At 31.7% G+C, this 23,932-nt stretch overlaps 1 protein-coding gene across 1 annotated transcript; it reads right to left on the reverse strand.

Moving 5' to 3' along the window:
- Positions 1-28: 28 nt before the first annotated feature.
- LOC123272715 (cyclin-Q) lies at positions 29-23,451 on the reverse strand. Its single transcript, XM_044739715.1, has 6 exons — positions 23,142-23,451; positions 22,795-22,928; positions 7,857-7,954; positions 1,509-1,727; positions 293-523; positions 29-225 (listed from the first exon to the last, which is right to left on the reverse strand). Exons 1-6 carry the CDS (start codon positions 23,177-23,179, stop codon positions 130-132), a joined length of 816 nt encoding a protein of 271 aa, XP_044595650.1. The 5' UTR covers positions 23,180-23,451; the 3' UTR covers positions 29-129.
- Between the last annotated feature and the right edge of the window lie 481 nt (positions 23,452-23,932).

Here is a 23,932-nt window from a genome sequence, read left to right on the forward strand (position 1 = left end):
TTAAAGTAAAAAGTTAACACATTTTAAATTCAGCGAATAAAGTTATATTTTTCGGTTTATTGTAAAATCATTTTTTAACTGAATGCACATTATTTTGTGGATAATAACTCAGTTATCAATAATAACAAATCAGTTATCTTGAGTTTCAGGTTCAGGATCATACGTTATCATAACTTTTTCCATGATTTCCCATAGTTTTTCTCTAGTGAGATCTTTGCAAAATACCTAAAATTTAATTTTTTCAATTAATTTTTAATTTACCTCATTTATAGATAAACTAGACAATACTCACATTAAACCACGGAAGTTGATCACATTCATCCATCAACGGTACTACTACTCCATAAATTTGTAGCGTCAAATTAATACACGCTAAGGCAATGCAATTTGGGGGATAATCCAAAACTGCAGGTGAATGATGAAAATCTTGTAATAACGCTAAGCTTGTTTTTGCCACAGGATATTTGGACCATTCATCTTCTCCAAACCATGCTTGAAAGGACCGCAAATAATGAAGGAGATACTATACAAAATGAAAATTAAAAAAATTTTCATTAATAAATCATTCAAAGAATTTTGAATGTTAGAAAATATCAAGTATTTATACTGTATGCTGCAGTTGGAATATCGACTGAACATTTCAAGCTTACTTTTCGATCTCTATAGAGATTGTTCAAGATTTTTTTAATTTTAAAAATAATAATATATACTAGAGATATCTTTGAGTGATTTGTAAACATGAATATTAAAAAAAAATTCAATTCCTTTTTTTTAAGGTGATATATTAAATAACGAGAATTTTTTTTATACCTTAAAAATTTTTATCAAATTATTATATTAAACTCAAAGAATTACTTTAAATTCATGTTATTCAAAAAGACTGAAGAACATCAATTTGAAATTTAGGGAAGTCGTCAGCAACTAAAAATCAAACTATCAGCTATAATAAATTTACTAAATTTATTAGCAATTAATTATCAATTTATTAATTCAATATATTATTAAGAGTTCACGGTTTATTATTTCGTGATGAAAAAATTCATGAGTACTAACCACTAAATAGTTAAGATGTCATTAAAATATACTCGATCAATAATAATATAAGATTATGTTTATTTCCTAACAATAAATTCATTTAAAAGGATTCAGCACGTTCACACAAATGAAATCAGAGCTATGTTACTTTTAATTACGTATAATTTGAGAATATATATGAACTGTTTTAATGTGTACAAAATTATAGTATATTACACACCTAGGGAAGTAAAGTAAGAAATGTCTCAGATCACATGTAATATACATGTCAACAAACATGTGATCTGAGGCGTTCTTATTTACTTCCCGAGGAGTTTATGCTATTTTTTTGCTCGACGAAGGCAGGAAGCAGCAACTTCATTTAACACAGCGGGCCGAAAGTTGACGCTTTCTGCCCGTTGAGCAAAAAAAATTTTGAATTAGAAAAACTTAACAAGACAATTATAAGCAAACGTTAATATTATAAAGTTTACCTTGTGTGGATGAGTAAATACTACTTGAAATTTTAATGTTCTTATAATTAAGAGTTCAGCTTGAATTATTGCATCACGTAAACTCCAATATTGATCACCAAGTTCTAAAGGTGGAGATCCTCTGTGAAGAGTGTTTGATGTAACGTTCATGACATCCCGTATTTTTAATGCATCATCTTTTATTTTTCCAGCAAGGTACAAACATGTTGCCGCAATCAACTAAAATATAATATTTCGTAATATTTTGTTGTACATTGAATAACTTGAATACTTTTATCAGTTACATATATTTCTAAGCAGTTGATGAAATCTACATTAATTATAATTTATGATTTATTTATTACAATATAACATTAATTTCAATTTTTTAACAAGTATTTTTGAAAAAGTGATTGAGAATGGGAAACTTTAATTATGAATAAAATAACAAAATATGGATTTAATGCAGAAAAAATCAAAAAAACTTTAAATCTGTCGACAATCGGTGAGGCTTCCTGCGATTATCGAAGTATTCAAAAATATACCTTCTTGGGCTTTAGAAACTCAAAAATTTCACTTTCATCACTATTGGGCTATGAAGGTCTAGAAAAAATCAAGAACATAATAAATATGCATGTTTTTAGAATTGATTTTCATGTCTATTTCATTTTTATTTCAATTCAAAGTTATAAGTTATAAATAAGGTGTTACTATAATTTATTTTGACAACGATGTCTTTCAAAGACGAAATATTTCCATATTTATCTCTATCAGATGAAATAAAAAAATTTTCTTACAAAGAATAGATAAAAAAAAACCTTAGTATATGTATAATCATCATGTCCGGTCATATAAAAAAATAATATATCAGACATAATCATAAAATAATTTAATTTTGTGTCGTTTAAGATAGTATTTAGATCCATTCTACATTGAATAACTTCAGATAGTTCCATTTCACGTGATAAAGACTCTCATTTATTGTATTCAAGCCTATCTATGGATGCAATATTACACATTTATAGATTGCGTACCAGCATGACATTCATATTAAAATTAATAGTGTGGATATTATTACTAATAATTTATTAGTATCAATTGATAGGTCTATTATTTTAATGTACGGGTTATTGATAAATATAAAAAGTTTAATAAAAATTAAAATATTGTTTTCGTTGAAATATAAACGAAATTCAATATTAATTTCGTAATTTTATATTGATATTGAAAATTGTGAATTGTTTCAGTTTTTGTCTTCTTTTATGTGCCGAATGAATATATAATGATTATGAAAATTGAGAGAGTAAATCCTTATTAAAAATATGCAAGATATTACAATTCTCCAAATAAAAAGTTGGCTTGGTAAGATGTGAAACCTTGTTGCTAGACAAAAGTTGCTATGGGGGCCGCTTCTGAAGTTTCTATGGGGATTAGGCAACGTATAATATAATAGATATTCAACTAAGTATTTTATAGTCCACAAAAAAATTTTTTTTTCATTATTACTTCTTATGAGAAACCAAAAAGTTAATTTCGTTTCGTAAAGTTAGACGTTGAGATTCGAATAAAATCAACACGATAAGAGATAATAACATCAAGAATATTATTAATTATTAGAAATATGGTTTCAAGAATTTCAAAATATTGATTATCATGAGAATTCAAAATTGATTACATCTCTTTTTTTAGATTGCGATTAAAAGGAGAGGAATTTACTACATTGCTCAAATAAAGTCAAAAGATTGTTGCATTTATTGTGATTTCTTTTTTTTATTTTTATATTTTTATTTCGATTTTTACTTGTATACCGTTCTTGGTTTTTACAAGGCTGGGTAGATGGTAGCTGTCGCATTCCGCGAGTGCGCCACCGTCCTGTGTTTTTTTATACTGTCCTTGTTTATTCAACGCTTTTTTGGACCCCAGCACATCCTCTTTTCACTCCTGTATTTTCACTACATAATCAACCTTATTTTTCGCACATTTGTATACTCAACTCTTTAGATTTATTATTATCACGCGGCTGTGGACCGACTTGTGCTTTCTGTACTGTATTTACCCTATTCCTCACCCCTTTCTATCGGTTGTTGGAACAGTGGCGATGCCGAAACCACAGAGAAAACCCATGCCAGTACAGTTTGGCTACCGGAGCGACCCCCGACGGTTGGTGTTGGAACTATTCGAACAACCGTCGGGGCTCGAACCCTTGCCTCAGGGCATGATGTGCGAGCGAACTAACGGGATAATGACTTAACCCGCTCGGCCATCATGCTGCTTTTTTTTTATTTTTATAATAAATATGTAGACCAGCATGTAGGCGCGCGCACGTTGAATTCTAGTTATCTCATATTATGAATCACACATATATATTAGCGTGGGCCAAAAAAAACTTTTAATTTTTTTTTTCTTTAGCTACTACGAAAATATCGTCCAAGATGACGAAAAAAAAATTCTGGTAGAGTTTGAGCTCTTAATATCAATATCTAGAGGTGTCACATGGTGATTTTTGATTTCCTATTTAAATAACACGGGAAATTTTTTTTTTTTTTTGTAATTTTGATGTATCTCAACGAGTTATTGTGTGGTAAAAATAATTAAGTATTTTTGTAGAAAATTGAACGGCCTACAAAAAAGATCTGATATAATTTTTCGCTAAGTCAACTCGTTTAAAAGTTATTCAGTTAAAGTTCAACTTAAAATAATATACGATGACTTTCACAATTTTTTATACTTTTTTACAAAAAAAACGGTATAAAATCATAAAACAACATATTTTTCTTGATTCTTCTCGTTTTTACTTCCCAAATTTATTGAGAAAAATTTATTTTATATAGTACACGATTCGAATGAAAGCGTTGAAAATAATTTTAATGTAGTCGGAAGTACTGTAAAGATTTTTGATGCGATTACATCTATTTTTTTTTATTATTTTGAGTTTTACTTGTATACCGTTATCTGGTTTTTACAAGGCTGATATCCCCACTCTTTTTTGGGGAATCAACTATATATCCGCTCTTTATTGCGGCTGTGGACCGACTTGTGCCTTCTGTACCGTATTCACCCTGATCCTCACCACTCGGCTATTGGAACAGTAACATGCGAAAACCACAGAGAAAACCCATGTTAGTACAGTCAGAGCTGGATTAAGTCTACAGTGATTGATAAGAAACTCTTCTTTATCGACCACTGGAGCATTAGGCCCCTCTCCTAGTGTGCAGAGATCCCTCGCGCTAGCCAACGCCGACTAGAGTGGTCACCCATTCAAGTTGTTGCTTAAATGTGTGATCGCCCAAGTCAGACGTGTGCCGCCCGACTATCTTTGCCACTTCCAGAGGCTGGCAGCGTAACGCACATATTTTTAATTATAATCACTGAAAAATATTGGTGCGTGCTGGGATCGAACCCGGGTCCCACTCTTTCGAAAAGCGAGCACCGAGCCGACCAGGCTATTGCCAGCCTTTTGCGATTACATCTATTATTTATTAATTAGCTGTTACCCGCTTGCTTCGCTGAGCGCTTTATAGAATTGCATTTTTAGATCTAGACTTGAAATTTAATTGGAGTATTGTTTTGATTTGCACAGATTCCAAATGAAGCATTGAAAATTTTAGTTAAAGTCATTGTAAGTCTCATAAATGAAGTTAAAATCTATCTAGCTTCAAATGCGAAGAATTTTTCTGTTATTTAAAATTTTTTCAGTGACACAATTTTTTATAGAAAATAAATTTAACATGTTCTTTACAAATTCTATTTAAATAATTAGCCAAATTTATTTTTTATATATCAAATGTTTGGAAAATGCATTCATTTTCATCTGTTACAAACCCGTGATCTCGCAATAAAAACAATTTATCGGTTATGAGATCAGCAAAAATAACATATATGTAAAATTCTTAGTCCGTTGACTGAATAACTATCATTAATGTTAAGTTTTGAAAACCTTACAATGACTTATTCCCCGTTGCCAGAGAGACGATTTTTGTAAGGAAATTTTTAGAAAATTTTATTGAAACTCAATAGACGTCTTAAATTTCATGTCTCAAAAAGCCCTAATTTATAAACAACATTTTTTCCATTCTACACATCTCTCTGACACAGCCAGCATATGAAGTCAATTATCGCGAAATTTGTTTTTAGCTGACATCTAATTGTTAAGAAGAAAAAAATATTTAAATCGGTTGACCCTGGAGGCCATTTCTGAAATTTTCTGTTTCTCTTGAGGTTCTATCAAATTTTATTTCTGTATGTACTGTATTTAAAGAATATAAATTTTTTGACAATCAACACGTCTGCACTCCTGTAGGGGGAAGGACTTTCATAGGATTTTTTCGAGATGGTTTCTACAACATAAACAAAAGATTCCTACAAAATTTTGAGTTCATAGAAACTATTATTTGGAAATAAAAATTGTTTATTTTTAACACCCTCGCAATCCCTATTGGAGTTGAAATTTGATAAAATCCGTTCTTAGCTGAATTTGAAGGGAAGATTACACAAAAAGATTCTATCAAATTTAGAGTTTATAGAAGTTACAGTTTGGAAATTGAAATTAAAAATTCTAACACCTACCCACGTAATCCCTATTGGAAGTAGAATTTATTGAAATCCGTATTGAGATGATCTCTACATGACAAATAAAAGACTACTATCAAATTAAGAGTCTGTACAAACTATAGCTCGTAAATTTAAAATTTTCATTGTTAACATCTACCCCCGCAATACGTATGGGGAGTAAGTTATCATATAACATATAATAAGTTTTCTCAATACATTTGGGAAGTAAAAACGAGAATAATCAAGAAAAATATGTTGTTTTATGATTTTAAACCGTTTTTTTGTTAAAAAGTATAAGAAATTGTGAAAGTCACCGTATATTATTTTAAGTTGAACTTTAACTGAATTCACAGATTCGGTAGAATCTGGCGCCAAGTTCCGTTCAAATCCGTTGTAAACGGAGCGCCAGACTACCGACTATGTTTACTGTAAGCAGAACGGTTTTTTGAGGCTGCGAAATTTTATTTAATTCTACGGTACTTTTTTTACCCAATTTGTTTATCATAACAGTAATTCATAATTTATTTCACCGTATTAATTAATTATATTCACTTATAACAATTTATTTACTTGAAATTATTAAATTTTATCAGCACATACTATAGCTCGCTCACAAATTTCGATCCTGACTTTTTTTTTATGGAGAAAGGTCAGCGCCACAGACTAGATAAAATAAAAATGTGTAGTAATCCTCCTATAGATAAGCAACTACAGTTAAAAAAAGTAATTCACAGCTTACATTTACGGCCGCCAGGGTGCACTGGAATTACATCTACATAAACTGTAGCTTCAAGGGGATAGTTTGCAGTAAAAAATGCAGTCAACACGAGATTTAAGTTGTTATCAATTGTAAATTTTCATTGTAATTACAAAAAATACTAAAATCCGAACAAAAACAGTTTCACTGTAAAAAAAGTCGCGCCAAGTCCACGTTCATAAGACTATTAGGAAAAAAAAAATTTTTTTTTTCTTTACAAAAACATACAAAATAAAAAAATTAAAAAATCCAAGTAACCGATATAATTGTTTATGATTTTCGGAAATTAAAAAAAATTTTATTGTAAATTTAAAAATAAAAAAAAAAATTTTAGAACGTACTTGGTGTGCGTCATTGTGTATTTCAATTTTTTTAAAGTCCTAGTAAATAGATTTTACGAATTTCATCAAAAGTAAAATATTTTGCAACCACGCACACTAAATACGTTCTAAAATTTTTTTTTTAATTTTTAAATTTACAATAAAATTTTTTTTAATTTCCGAAAATCATAAACAATCATATCGGTTACTTGGATTTTTTAATTTTTTTATTTTGTATGTTTTTGTAAAGAAAAAAAAAATTTTTTTTTTCCTAATAGTCTTATGAACGTGGACTTGGCGCGACTTTTTTACAGTGAAACTGTTTTTGTTCGGATAACTTTTAAACAAGTTGACTTAGCGAAAAATTATATCAGATCTTTTTTGTAGGCTGTTCAATTTCCTACAAAAATATTTATTTATTTTTACCACATAATAACTCGTTGAGATACATCAAAATTACAAAAAAAAAAAAAAACTTTCCCGTGTTATTTAAATGGGAAATCAAAAATCACCATGTGACACCTCTAGATATTGATATTAAGAGCTCAAACTCTACCAGAATTTTTTTTTCGTCATCTTGGACGATATTTTCGCGGTAGCTAAAGAAAAAAAAATTACAAGTTTTTTTTGGCCCACCCTAATATATATATTTTATCTTTAATAATTATAACTTTATAGTTTATTAGTTGTAATGTCATGAAAAATATTATTATTAATGGAATTTAATTAAAATTCACTTACGAATAAGTCATAGGCTTGCGGTGTTACTTCCCTCATAAACCGATGAAACAATGTTAAAGCAGTAGCAATAGTTAGTGGATGTGCATCTAACTTAATACCTGTAAGATATAATAAAAGTAATAAAAAAAGCTTAGAAAATCCAAAAGTGCACGACTAATAATGCTCATTCAATTATGAAATATTAATAAAATAAAAAATGTGAAAAAAAATTTATAAAACAGCTAAAATAGCACGATAATGCGCAAGCGCATTTAGTGGGATAAATGTTCACAATATATATAGATATAGAGTCTTCTGATGGTTTTTATTTTAACTTATTAATTGTACATAAACGACACTGAATTACTTAGCCATTCGCATTCGGTGACCTACAATTCTCTCAAAGAATTAAAAAAAAAAAATTCAACTCAATTAATGCATTTTTTTCGCAAGTTACAGTGTTTTCAGTTATTTTGATGTTTTTTTCCATTTCTATTGTACTAAACCAATTTTTGAAAAGAGTCAAATTAATCTCCATTAAATTATCTTAAAATAGTATGCAAAATATCTTGATTTCGTGAACTAACAAGACTATAATAATAAAAATTATTACACACGCACACACAAACACACACATACATACATGCATACACATACAGACGTATTGACATGATCGCGGAAACATTCGGGGAAGCTTCCTAGGACTTTAAAACGTCAACATCCGTTGAAAACTCGATTTTCGAAAAACGGGGTGAAACCAATAACTTCCCGATTTTTGAAAATTTTCAATTTTCTTAGCGGGAAGTTAAAAATTAGGAAAACGGTTGACCCTGAAGGCCATCCCTGCAACTTCCCACTCATTCCATACCTGGGCTCTTAAAATTGCATTTACGACGGTTTTGAGCTCTCCGAGCTCAAAAAGATAACTTTTCTATGCTTTTGAGCTCTTCAAGCTCAAAAGTTTGATAGAAGGTTGATAAAACACTATTTTTGGAGTTTTCAAACCGCAATAACTTTTGAATGAATGAACCGATTTTCACGCGGTTGGCGGCGTTCGACGCAGTTTTTAAGCCTTATAAAAAATCTTTAAGTTTGAATTGATCAAACTAGAAATTTCAGAGTAATTCCGAAAAAACACTTTTTTGGGTTTTTGTTCCTGCACGATATCTCTCGACCGAATCAACCGATTTTGACCGGATTGGCGGCGATCGACGTGGTGTTTCAAGGTTAAGAGCTGATTAGTTTTTGAAGTTGATCGATAAAACCGTTCAAAAATTATTCCAAAAAAAACCATTTTTGAAAATATTTTTTTTTAGATTTTTCGAAATCTATCGGTCCGAATCGGTCCATATTGTATCCAAAGCCTAAGTTTGGACAAGCCCTTTCGAATGGCGTCAACCGCGATCGAATCAGTTGAGCCATTCAAAAGTTATGAGAGGTTTACACACACATACACACACACTGGAGCACAAGTTTGACGAGGAGCCAGAGAATCTGGCACTAGTCGACAACTACCTTGACGATAGAAAGCTAATAGTGGAAACTACTGAAGGCCCACAAGAATACGCCATAACGGCTGGCGTGCCACAAGGCTCAATAATGGGGCCCGATCTATGGAACGCAGACTACGACGAGCTTCTTGAAATCCCGTTGCCAGAGCAAGTAGAGCTAACACCCGGGAAAAAATAAATTTGCCTAATCATCTATATACATATAAGCGAAATACCACTGACTCATCACCAGATCTCCGAAACTATTGGACCGATTCATTTGAAATTTGGCATAGGTACTCCTTTTTCATCGTAGACGAGAGATAAGAAGGGATTTTGCGCAATTCCTAGCCAAAATCGATTTTTCGTCAACCATCAGGTATGCTACCCCCTCCCCTCCCTCTCATTCTTCCCCTCCCCTCCCGTGCCTTCTTCCTCCTTCCCTATCTCGCTCTCTTTTTTTTTGGGGAGAAAAATATTATTTTGATTCTCCAATCTAAGAAACCATCAGTGGCAACTATCAATTATAGAACTCAACCCCACTGTATCCTCCCCCACAACCGTTGCCATGGTTACCGTTGCCATGGTTACCGTTGCTATGGTTACCGTTGCCATGGTTACTGTTACCATGGTTACCGTTACTATGGTTACCGTTACTGTGGTTACCATTACCATGGTAACCGTTGCTATAATAATTGTCAAAATAAATAAATTGTAATAACAAATTCAGTTGTCAATTAAATTCAGAGGAATCATTATAATAAAAGTAGAAAGTTATTAAATACTAATATTCTATAAATCATCTACAGTATTATTCTATATAATGTTAGGCAAATATATTTTGATTTCAAATTTTCTACCAGGTCGATTCAGTCTAAACTATTGGTTAGTTAATCATTTTTCTTCTGAAAGTTATAGGTCAAAATTAACCCATAATTGTAAGATTCTAAAATGGTTTAAAAAAGTAATATTATAAAAAAAAAAAATAGAAAAACGGTTGGCCCTAAAGGCCATCCCTGCAACTTCCCGTTAATTTTATATTTAAGCGCTCAAAATTGTACTTACTCCGAGCTCAAAAATCTGGTAAAAGTTTAATATAACATTATTTCTTAAATTCTAAAACCAAAATACTTTTGAATGAATTAACCGATTTTTACGCAGTTGGTGGCATTCGACGCAGTTTTTTAAGCCTCATAAAGAGTCTTTGAGTTTTAATCGATCGAAGTAGGAATTTCGATGTAATTCCGAAAAAACATTTTTTTCTGTTTTTTTTTTTCGACAACGATAACTCACAAACGAATGAATCGATTGTGACCGGGCTAGCGGCGATCGACGTGGTTTCTTGATGTTGAGAGCTGATTAGTTTTTTGAATTGATCAGTAGTCGTTTAAAAGTAATTCTATAAAAACCACATTTAAAAAAATTTTTTTTGTAGTATTTTTGAGATTTCTCAAAATATACCGGTTTGAATAGGTCTAAATTGTATTTAAAATCTAAGTTTGGTCGAGCCCTTTCGGATGGCACCAACCGCGATCAAATCGGTCGAGCCGTTCAAAAGTTATAAGAGGTTTACATACGGCCACACACACACACACACACACACACACATAAAGATATACGGACATCACCGCGGAAACATTCGGGGAGACTTTCTAGGACCTCAAAACGTCAACATCCGTTAAAAACTCGATTTTCGAAAAACGGAGTAAAATTAATAACTTCCCGATTTTTCAGCGGGATGTTAAAAATGTTGTGTGAAGTACGCGATTAACTTTGAATTGAAGACTTGAACATAAAACGATAATAAAACTATTAGAGATCGGAAAGAGTATATCAAATAATAATAATTATTCAATTTTATTTATTTCAAACACACTTTCTATAAGTTAATGAATCTGAGATTATTAATAATCATAAAATGGTATTTGACGCAATTTATTGTAACTAATTCATTTGCGATTACTAATAATTATTAGTAATCGAAAATGAATTATAATTATAATGATATTGAAGTTGGCTTTAGATAAATGAATTATATCATGATATGCTTGAGAGAATAAATGAATAAATGTCAAAAATAAATCGCTGTCACGATATTTACAAAGAAAAATTTTAATAATTTCAAAAATTTTGGTATTTATACGTATTCGACGCTAATTTAAATAATTAAGATATCCATTCTTTATTATGGTTACTTCAATTGAGTATATGTCAATTATATTTTCTTTATTGTTTTGAATTCAAGTAAGTCTTCATGAAAATTTTTCTATCATTTTTTCTAAAGTTTCCAGTTGGTGAGTGTTTATTTAAATTTATCAAAAAATTTTTTATTACTTTACTAATTCTGATTTTATCAATTTACATTAAAATTTACATTTTACATTTAATGTGATAATAGTTTTTAATTACGAACTTCTGTTAATTTTCAGTTCAGTAAATTTAATTTTTTTTAAAGTATATTTTGAAATAAACATAGTATTTTATTATCGATAAATATTTAAAGCACAATTGAAAAAATTGTTTAATATATATTCATCATAATGGATGTAGAATATATTTTGATAGATGGAATACTTACTCCTTTTAATGTTATAAAAATTAATGGTGATGGAGCATGTTTATTTTCTTCTTTATCTTTACTGGTTTACGGTAATGTATTAATGGCTAATAAAATGAGAAATATTATTGTTTCTCATGTCATTAACAACTGGGATAGATTTAAATCTTATACTGTTATGTCATCTGGCGAGAATTATGATTCAGTAGGTTTATACTTTACCGAAATGTCTAAACGAAACACATATGGATCTATTTGTGAAATTATGGCAGCCGCAGAGATATTTCCATATCGGTTTGAAGTGTATCAAGGTGATTGCATTATAGCTTCCGTTGGTGAAGCAATTCGAGGTGTAAAAAGGTTACGTTTTACGGGGCATGATAATAATGGTCACTACGATGTTTATCTTTCGGTGCTTGCATCAAAAATTACAGGTAATAACTATATAAGTGGGGGTAGTGTAAAACAAAATGGAGAAAATGTGTCATTTTCGGTGCCTCAAACTCAAGAAAATGTGTCAATGAGTTTTTTATCGCATAAATTAATTCCTAACGTTGCTTCATCGTGTTTAAATTTAAATAGTGATAATTATGATAAACAAAGTGATGAAAATGTATCATTTTTAGTGCCTCAAACTCAAGAAAATATATTAGCGGAAGTTTTACTACCTCAATTAATTCCTAACGTTGAATTACAAAGTTCAAGTGAATCAGTTATTAATGATGTGAATCCCCTTCAATCAAATGGGAGAAAAAAAAGGAGGAAAAGAGTCAACTATACAATTAGAAAGAGACAATTGCGACAAGCCACTTTAAATTACACTCATCGTAATCCTGATGTACATAGAAAGGCGACAAAAAAATACGCTTCTAATAACCCTCATGTTAGTCGTGCAGCTACAACTAAGTACAACGAGAAACGATTACAAATTAAATTAATGTCTTGGACTTTGAAAGCTTTATCTGGCCTTAGTTATGAACCGAGTATTGACTATCAAAATGATAAAATTGTAAATCTTGGGCATCGATTACCCTGTTCTTGGTGTCGTGCTTTGAAATGGAAGGATGAGGCTGAAGGAATGTGCTGTAGTGGTGGTAAAGTTCAGCTTCCTACTCTTCAACGCTACCCAGAGCCTTTACACAGTCTTTTAACTCATCAGCACCCAATCTCAGAACATTTTCTTTCTTCTCTTCGAAAGTATAATGGGTGCTTTCAAATGACGTCTTTTGGATCAAAAGAGGTAAAGGAGGGTAGTTTTATGCCAACATTTAAAGTGCAGGGACAAGTCTACCATAGGATAGGAAGCCTTATGGCAGAAAATAATCAACAACCATCATTTCTCCAAATATACTTTGTTGGTGATGATAATCGTGAAAGAGAAATTCGTTGTGGGATCTGTCCTGGTATTAAGCCAGAGTTAATTCACCAACTTCAAAATTTGCTTCATGAACACCATCAATACATCAAAGATTTTAAGGTTGCTATTGAATCAGTTCCTAAGAATCAGAAAGAGTTTCAGGTTATAATTAATGCTGATAAAAAGCCTCCGGGTGAACATCGAGGTCGTTTCAATGCTCCAATGGCTAAAGAAGTAGCAGTTATCATCGTTGGACAAAATTTTGAAAAGAGAGATATCATCCTGAACAGCAGAGACGACAAGTTAAAGCGAATCAGTGAAATCCATCGCGCGTATGATACTTTACAATATCCTCTGATGTTCTGTCGTGGAGAAGATGGCTATCACATTAATATTCCTAAGCGTGATGAAAAAACTAAGCGTCCTCTAAATAAGACCGTGTCAGCTTCTGAGTTTTACAGTTATAGAATAATGGAGCGTAATGGAGAAGAAAATCATTTACTCTTATTTCGCACTCTATTAAATCAATTTTTGGTTGATATGTATGCGAAAATTGAAACTGAACGACTTAATTGGATTCGTAACCATCAAACAAACTTACGAAGTGAAGAATACGTTCACCTTAAAGACGCTTTAACGAAAACCGACGGTCAGATAACAGAAATAGGTAAAATGGTTGTGCTGCAATCTTCTTTTACTAGTGAGCCACGATACATGCATGAACAAACTCAAGATGCTACGACTTATGTACGTCATTTCGGATGTCCAGACTTATTTATTACGTTCACTTGCAATCCAAAATGGAAAGAAATTGAAGAGCTTTTAGTTCAAGGCCAAAATCTCACGATAGACATGACTTAATAGCAAGAATTTTTCACGTGAAAATTAAGCATATGATGAATCTTCTGACAAAAGGTTGCATTTTTGGCAAAACGAAGTGTCATATGTATACTGTGGAACGGCAGAAACGTGGACTTCCTCACATTCATATCCTCCTGTGGTTAGAAGAAAAGCTGAGACCAGAATCTATTGATAAGGTAATTAGTGCTGAACTGCCTAATCAAGATCAAGATCGAGAACTATATGAAATAATAAAAACAAATATGATTCACGGTCCATGTGGTTCTTTTAATAGAAATTCTCCCTGTATGGTGGATGGTTCATGCACGAAAAAATATCCAAAACATTTTTTAAAGGAAACCCAAACAGGAGAAGATGGATATCCTAAATATCGTCGGCGATCTCCTGAAGATGGTGGAGTAACAACAATAATAAATGGAATTAATATAGACAATCGATGGGTGGTACCGTATAACCCTGTCCTGTGTCGTACATTCAAAGCTCATATAAATGTTGAAGTTTGCAACTCAGTGAAATCAATTAAATATATTTGTAAGTATATGAATAAGGGATCTGATCAAGCAGCATTCACTGTTGGAGATCTTGATGAAGTGACAAAGTATGAAGCAGGACGATACATTAGCACTTCTGAGGCAGTTTGGCGAATTCTGAGTTTTCCTATCCACGAGAGATTCCCTCCAGTTATGCATCTTGCTGTACATTTAGAAAATGGTCAACGAGTTTTTTTTAATGAAAATAATATACTCAATCAGATCAACAATTCCAAAACAACACTTATGGCTTTTTTTGAACTCTGTAAAGTGGACAATTTTGCGAAAAAATTATTATATTGTGAAGTTCCAGCTTATTATGTCTGGAGAAAACACCAGTTTCACAGAAGAAAACAAGGAAAAATTGTGCCAGGTTATTTAGGTATAAAAAAAGATCATGTTTTAGGCAGAGTGTATACTGTCCATCCTACCAATACTGAATGTTATTACCTCCGTCTTCTTTTGCATGAAGTTCGCGGTCCAGAGTCATTTACGGCTTTAAGAACTATAAAAGATGTAATCTATCCTACATTTCAAGAAGCTTGCAGAGTAATGGGATTGCTCGAAGACGATGCTCATTGGGATCAAACTTTAGCAGAAGTCTCAATTTCTGATTCATCTTACAAAATACGTGAATTGTTTGCTGTTATGTTAGTTTTTTGCCAAGTTGGAGATCCGATTAAATTATGGGATAAATATCGAGATAATTTCACGGACGACATTAAAAGACGAATGAGTAGGAATCGCGAAAACTCTGAGTTAGATCTTGATATTGTTTACAATCAATGTTTGATTAATCTTGAAGATATGGTCATTGCTATGTCAGGTAAGACTCTTTTACAATTTGGACTCACTTCACCATCTCGAGAACAAGAATCTGTTATTATTAATCAACAATATTTAAATGAATTAGCTTATGACACTGCTAAGTTAACCGAAGAAGTGATAAAAAGTGTTCCGATACTGAATAAAGAACAGAAAGAAGCATATGAATCTATATTGAATAGTGTCGTTTCTGATTCTGGACGATTGTTCTTCCTTGATGCTCCTGGTGGAACGGGAAAAACATTCTTGATTAATTTGTTGCTTGCGAAAATTAGAAGTGAAAAAAGTATTGCTATTGCTGTTGCTTCTTCAGGAATTGCGGCTACTTTAATTGACGGAGGCAAAACAGCTCACTCGACATTTAAATTACCTCTTGAAATGAATCATTCTGATAATATTCTATGCAATATTTCTAAGCAGAGTGATATGGCTCACGTTATCAGAGAAGCAAAACTGATAGTATGGGATGAATGCACTATGGCTCACAAAAATGCTATTGAAGCTCTCAACAGAACTCTTAAGGATATAAGAAATAGTGACCGAATAATGGGTGGAATAACTGTTGTTTTAGCTGGTGACTTCAGACAAACTTTACCTGTTGTACCACGAGGTACACGTGCAGATGAAGTCAAAGCCTGTCTCAAATCCTCAGTTCTATGGCCTCATGTTAACGTACTGTCTTTGAAAATTAATATGCGCGTTCATATGCAACATGATTTGAGAGCAGAAGAATTTTTAAAGTTACTCATTGATATAGGGAATGGAAAAATTTCAGAAGTTGACGGACGAATAAGTATTCCGGATAACCTAGGTGATATTGTTGATGATTTAACTACATTAACTGATAAAATATACCCAGATATCAATAAAATTGGAGTTAATTACTCTTCATGGCTAAAAGAAAGAGCTATTCTGACTCCAACGAATGATTCAGCAAATAGATTAACAACTTTCTTCTGGAAAAGCTATCAACTAATCAAATGAAGTATAAATCTATTGATACAGTCGTAGAAGTTGATGATGCTGTCCATTATCCTGTCGAGTTCTTACATACACTCAATCCACCCGGAATACCATCTCATATTCTCAATCTTAAAATTGGAGCACCAATAATGTTACTGCGCAATTTGAATCCTCCAAAACTATGTAACGGTACCAGACTACAAGTGAAAAATTTACATAAAAATATTATTGAAGCTACAATTTTAACAGGTAAACATGAAGGAGAAGTCGTATTTATTCCAAGAATTCCTTTGGTTCCATCTGACTACCATTTCAACTTCAAACGTCTACAATTTCCTGTTAGGGTTTGCTATGCTATGACTATCAATAAAGCGCAGAGGCAGAGTTTAAAATTAGCTGGTGTAGATTTGAGACATGATTGTTTTTCTCATGGTCAGTTTTACGTGGCATGCTCAAGAGTCAGTTCACCGGACAACTTGATTATTCTTCAACCAGAAAGAAAGACAAAAAACATTGTTTACAAGTGTTATATCCGGCGTGCCGTCTATAATACAGGGCCTCCCATTCCTGCCGAAAAGTGCAGCGCTTGCATATTTAAGGACTGGACTGCGTGACAACTTACTCGTGGCCGAAGAATACACATTACCGCGCATTGTCACCTCATCGCAGGAACCAATTGTTTAATTAGTAGCCCCACTTAATGAATCGCAACCGAAGTGATAAAAGACACGAATACCATAATTCGACAGCTCATTTACAAGGTAACAGTTCTGCCTTAGAGCCCAGGTGAGTCCTATACCCCGACACGTATAGGCAGACTTCAATTATTAAATTAATTAGTCATCTTTTCCCTAATTATTCATTTCGATTTCCTTAACGGTATTTCTGAGTTCTGTGATAGCGATTCTTCGAGCCACGATTAGTTTTGACGATAATCGAGATTCCCACAGTTCCAGTGACCTGGTCCCACTCTCAAATTATTATTTTCTTCTTCTGTAAATTTATAATCGGCGAACTTTGTTTGCCGGAGTCGTTAATCCGGTTACGAACTCATATTAACTTTCAACCTTTGTTTTTATATTGTTATTAGTTAATAAGTGAATAGTGTAAGTTAAGACGTGTTTGCCCATAGGGCCAGTTAAACCGAATATATAAACTAAAAACCCGAATCGAAGTGTATCATCATTCTTAAGTTAAGAACCTTCAACCTTCAATCTCCAGTCAGCAGGAGGAAGCGAGAAGCCAAGCAGCGGAACTCAAAGGTACAACGTCCAATCAAAGGCCGAATCATCGTTGGAATTAGGATTCGCAATAGTAAGTGGAGGATATTTTATTATTGCCGAGGTCGATTGTCGTATTCAAGGGGCCCTCTCCGGGGTTTTCACCTTCACAAACCCATAAAATATAAACTTAACGATTCTTTCGTTAGGGAAATTCATCTGTTATCCGAACCTCCGTTAATCCAGCTGCCGCAGTTTAAGATCTTATTTTTCGGACATAACACAAGGAAGTTTTAAGTTTGTAACTGTATAAAACTGTTAATTTTATTCATTGATAAGTATTGAGTGATTGTTATATTTGTGTTCATTACGAGAAATAAATTTTTGTAAAAAGTAAAAGCTGAGTTTTTTTTTTGTGGTGTAGGCCTCCTGGGGATTCCGCCACGTTAAATAACGGGGACGTATCCCAATAAACAGTACCTCATGGGTGATGTGGAAATCTGTGTATGACAAATGCATTGACTGGTACTATTTTTCCTGACTAAAAATTTTAAAAATTCCCTTCATTTATCGATAAGAAAATATACATTTTTTAGTTAATATAAGAAATAAAGATTAAAATTAATAGTGTGCCCAGCGAAGCGGGCGGGTGGCTGCTAGTAGTTATATATAATCATTTATATATAATTAGACCTGAAAATTGGCCAGATCTAATCATATATAATTATATCTATAAAAATAAAAGAAATTCACCGTGCGCGGGGATCGAACCAGGGACCTGACGCTTTAAAGACTAACACGCTACCTGTTTACCTACGAGACTTACTGGAAGAGTAAAGCTTGAAATACCTACAACTAATGCAAATCGAATACCTAATCGATTTTTATAAGTTAAATTAATTAACAGGCGAGACCATCTTTTTCTCGCTTTGCTCTCACGGAGTTCAACGGAACTATCTCTGTCGCACTCCCAATAGCAGAGCAATTGCAGTTTCGATTGGTTTCACGAAACGAATGAAATTTTTGAAAAAAACGCTTTGTGGTAAAATAGTTTATTAAATTATCTATTATCTCTAAAAACGTTTTTTCAAAATTTCCATTCGTTTCGTTAAGCCGATTGAAACTGCAATCATTGGTCTCGGCTGTTAATACAGTTCCATTATTTCATCCACAAAAAACTACAGTTTAAAAGATTACACCGGCACACAAAAAAAAAAGTTGTCTGTACACCGGGCGCCCCCTATCTACGGGCATGTTTTTCGATCCGCTAAACACGAATTACAAGTCAGTTTAGGCCGTCCAGCCTTCAATTTCGAGTAAATTGCAAAAAACCCCAAAAAATAGCGAAAATTCGATGTTTTGGCAAGAAAAAAAATTTTGAGATCTAAGGCAAGCATAATTTTCATGTATTTTGATCTGTTAAGGAGGTTCTTTCGCCATCAATGTTAAATAAAAAATATTAGATTACGCATAAAATTAATTTTTGTCTAATAGTTAAAGTCCTTATTTATCTACTAGTAAAGTTTAATTTAGTCTTTACCGTGAAAATTTTTGAAAAAAAAATTTTTAAAAATGTTAGTATTTTTTCCGAGTCTTACGAGAAAGTCAGACCTTAACAACTTTCTCGAATTATGGTATTAAGGAAGTCCTTTCGCTCCAGTTGAGTCATAACAACTGTAATAGTAAATTTTCAATAAATTAAAATACAAAACCCATAAAAATTCCTAAAATTAAAAAATAAATAGTATATGAGGTATTAATCGTTGAAATTTTGAAAATTAAAAAAAAAATAGTTAAATACAAAAATTAATTTGACTGTTGTAAATCAGCTGTTAGTAACCTATCCGTGATTTGGCAACGCTTTATTTCGGTTGTTTACATTTTTATTTGTACAATATAACCTTAACCGTGTTTAACTTTTTGCAGTCAGTGTAAATAAATAAATTAATTAAAAATGTTTAGTCACAAAACCATAACATTCTAATGTCTCATGGCAGGAATGCTAGTATTTTTTAATTATTGTTTTATTTTTCAATTATGAATTATGAAAATTTGCTAACAATAATTTAACTAATAAGTATGCATGAAAAACATAAGCGCGTTAAAGTTTAGCTTGAATTTATTGAATGGTCTGAAGCTCGCGCGCTACGCAACGTTGCCAAATCTTTTGACTCCATTTTATAGTAGGTAACTTGAGAATTTTTTGTGATTTTTAAATATTAATTTCTTAGTAAATATCTCGGTAACTGATATATTTTATTGCAAAAAAAGAAACCTGAATATTTCGAAAATCTGATTTTTAGTTTTTTTTTACTTCATCTAATCCATGACTGATAGTATAATTCGAGAAATACTGCAAACGTCTGATTTTCTCGTAAGACTCTGAACAAATACTAACATTTAAAAATTTTATTTTTTCAAAAATTTGTCCGGTAAAGTATAATTTAAACTTCACTATAAGATAAATAAGGACCTTAACTATTAGAAAAAAATTAAATTTACTCATAATCTAATATTTTTTATTTTACATTGGCGGCGAAAGGACCACCTTAACTACCGATTAGATGGGATAAAAAAAAAACTCAAAATAAGGTTTTTGAAATATTCAGGTTTCATTTTTTGCAATAAAATATATAGGTTGCCGTGAAATATATGGATAAATTAAAATTATAAAATCACAAAAAATTTTCAAGCAACCTACATTAAAATGAAGTCAAAACATTTGGTAACGTTGCGTAGCGCGCAAGCTTCAGACCATTCAATAAATTCAAACTAATTTATTTATTTACACTGACTGCAAAAACTTAAACGTGGTTAAGGTTATATTGTGCAAGTGAAAATGTAAACGACCGAAGTACAGCGTTGCCAAATCACGGTCAGGTCACTAGCAGCTGATTTGAAAGAATCAAATTAATTTTTGTATTCAACTATTTTTTTTTTTATTTTAAAAATTTCAGCGATCAATGCCTCATAAACTATTTATTTTTTAATTTTAGGAATTTTTATAGGTTTTTTATTTTAATTTATCGTACATTGACTACTACAGTTGTTTTGACTCAACTGGAGCGAAAGGACTTCCTTAAATACTAATTTCGATCGTACTTTTATCATAAACCGTTTTAAATCTAAAAAAATTGTATAATATCCTTAAAAATGGCAAAAATCGTGAAAAATTGGGATTATCTTGTAACAGAAAATTTTGTGGACCCGGATTGACGAAGATTTTCATGTAATGAATCTGCTTGATCTAATTCTGCAATAAATTTGGCCCATAGTCCCCTCAAACATTCATAAAACTGCAAAAGACCGATAAAATAGCAGAAAATTGCTGCTGAAAAAATGGAAAAAAATCGTTTAAACACAATTAAATAAATTTCTTGTATTTTTCATTTCTAAAATACAAGATTAAGATCTAAGAATGTACCCAAATTGGATTTTTAACGGCTTTTCGAGGGTATTGTACTGTTTCATTCTCAAATGATATTCGACGTGGACACCTCTTCTTCCACCTTTTCCTTTATTTAGTAAAAATTTGCCATCGTGTTGGGATTTAAACTTCTTCGATGTGCAGACTTCATTTCATTGCATGATCGCTTGTACTTGTAATCAGGGCACCTCCTCGGGGTGACGGTGGGCAACAAAACCATCTGGCAGAGTCCCTGGGTTAACGGCGTATGTGCCGTCATGGCAGCTACAAGTGATGAGTACTTTACGATGCAGGGATTCGGAAACTCAGTATCGGCGTCTGGTCAGGGTGACATAAGTGAAATGGAGACTAGGTATCAAAGAAATTGGAATATCAGCATGATGGCAGACTATTGCTGGACACTAAAAAGAGATATACCAGAAGAAAATAACGAACAAAAGAGAAATTAAATCCACTCCGTAGATCATTTGAAAATAAAAGAGTTCGATACCACCGGAAAATTGTTTAAAAGTTGGGAAAATCATTCTTCTAATTCTGTTTATATGTCATTTTCATAGATTTTACATTTTTTTTTGCATTTTCAGATATTAATCTTGTATTTTTTTAATAAAAAATACAAGAAATTTATTTAATTGTGTTTAAAAGATTTTTTTTCATTTTTGGAGCAGCAATTTTCTGCTATTTTATCGATTTTTTGCAATTTTATGAATGTTTGAGGGGGACTATGGGCCAAATTTATTGCAGAATAAGATCAAGCAAATTAAATTACATAAAAATCTTCATCAATCCGGGTCCACAAAATTTTTTATACTAAGATAATCCCAATTTTCTTCGATTTTTGCAATCTTCGATTTTTGCATGCGCGCGCGCGCGTGTGTGTGTGTGTGTGTGTGTGTGTGTGTGTGTGTGTGTGTGTGTGTGTGTGTGTGGACATCGAAAGTACCTCTTAAGGTACTTAAAGACCTTAAAACATCCAAATCTGATGGAAATACAGTTTTTTAAAATCGGCCAGAAACGAAAAACTTTTTGAATTAAATAAATTTTCAAGTTTCTTAGCAGACAGTTCGAATTTTATATTTATGATTCCTTCTTTCAATAATAGAAAAAAATATGTTAAAATAATGTTGATAAGGTTAAATAAACTATAGTTGTATACAATTAAACTGTATCGACATTTTTAAAAATATAAAAACAACCCCAATATCGTTGTTATATACATCAAAAGAGATAAAAATTATCAGACTACAATACATTATAATTCCTATAAATTCAAGTGAAAAGAAAGTGAGGTAAATCCATTCTTATTTTTCTTTAATCGTAAACAGGTAAACGAGTAAAGATGACGAAGATAGGTTTACTTCACTCTCTTTTCACTTCAAATTTTTGGTAGTCCTGATGCAAGTATGTTTATGAGTAATTTTATTGTAGAATAATGCTTTAAGAATAGTTTATTACACAACTAAAAAAAACAAAAGTAGATTGAACCTGTTAGAAAATGGTTTTCACCAAAACTAATAGGTTAAATGTGATTCAATCGCAAACAAATACACGTTTGAATCGTTCTCAGTAAAATTCAATTTGATACTATATTAAAAAGTGATGAGCTTGAGTGAATAGGGCTTAAAATGTTTTTTTTTTTTTTTTTTTTATAACAATTACTATGGTGAGTGAAATCAAAATGAAAAATCTAAAATTCATAAAATAAATGAAGTGAAGTTATCATAATTACCACATTCAAATATAAATCGTGATATCGCAAAGCTATCACTTGATATTGTGTAATCAATAGTAATACTTTTTTGTAATATATTTCTTTTTTCCCGCTGCATAGCTAATACATCGATAACATCCTTCATTTTGGAACTGAAATGAATGAAATAATTATTAGAAACAACTCTCTACTACCGACTTTTCTTTGATTTGTTGTTTAGTAATATTTGTTCAATACTTAATCGAATATTATGATTCTATAAGCGAGGTAGTTTCTTACAACTTTTACTTATCGTTTAACCGGCAAAGGTTTAGACATTATAAGTGAATTTTTATTTTCCTTTGTTAATGCAATATTTATATTACCTCAAAACTTCAGTACATGTTGGTTCAGAAGGATTCATGACGACAATTTTATTTATAACTTGTAAAATGAGACAAGTTATTAATATACGGATATTGATAAAATTTTTTTTTAATTGTTAGTCACATAACCTTTAAAAACCGAGAACACATAAATAGTTCTAATAAAAACTAACAAGTAAACAACAGAATATAACCATGGAGATTAGAGACAAATGTTTTTTTTGTCGATCGTCATGTAGAGGATGTAGAGGGCCACGTACATACACACTGACATACTTACGACCATATGAACACGTGTTCATATTATTACATAACTCAGTATAAGTTTATATAAGTTATATATGCTCAACATGTACTTCAGTTTGTGTCATACAGCTCCCTTAAGTTGGCGGGGGAAAGTCAACTTTTTGCAAATTTTTTTTGCTAATTCGATTGTTCGTCGTTTGTTCTTTAATGTTCGATTAAATTTAGCGTTTGTTCGATAGTTGTTTTTTTTTAAATAATTATTTAAAATCCCATCTGAACCTGGCTCTTAATATTCAACTATTTGTACTTTTTTTTTTTTTTTTTTTTTATCTATTTTGATGAATTCTTGTTTGTTTGATTAAAAAAAACGTTTGTTCGATCGTATTTTTTTTTATAATCAATTTTTTAATATCATTACACCCACGCTCCTGTGCACATGTTCAAATAAATATTGCTGCGCATGCGCGAACATTGGACAAATTTACTCGGATTGTTGAATATGTAATACAACATAATAATAATAATAAATAATAATAATAATAATA

The sequence above is a fragment of the Cotesia glomerata genome, linkage group LG10, assembly GCF_020080835.1.
Source record: "Cotesia glomerata isolate CgM1 linkage group LG10, MPM_Cglom_v2.3, whole genome shotgun sequence".
NCBI lineage: Eukaryota > Metazoa > Arthropoda > Insecta > Hymenoptera > Braconidae > Cotesia > Cotesia glomerata.

Bases quoted from the DNA above. Each gene is read 5' to 3' on its own strand.
- LOC123272715 (XM_044739715.1), bottom strand. From the start codon at position 23,179: ATGAATCCTTCTGAACCAACATGTACTGAAGTTTTGAG. The intron at 22,929-23,141 runs GTAATATAAATA...CATTCATTTCAG, and splicing joins ACATGTACTGAAGTTTTGAG to TTCCAAAATGAAGGATGTTA. The intron at 1,728-7,856 runs GTAAGTGAATTT...ATTATATTTTAG, and splicing joins CGCAAGCCTATGACTTATTC to TTGATTGCGGCAACATGTTT.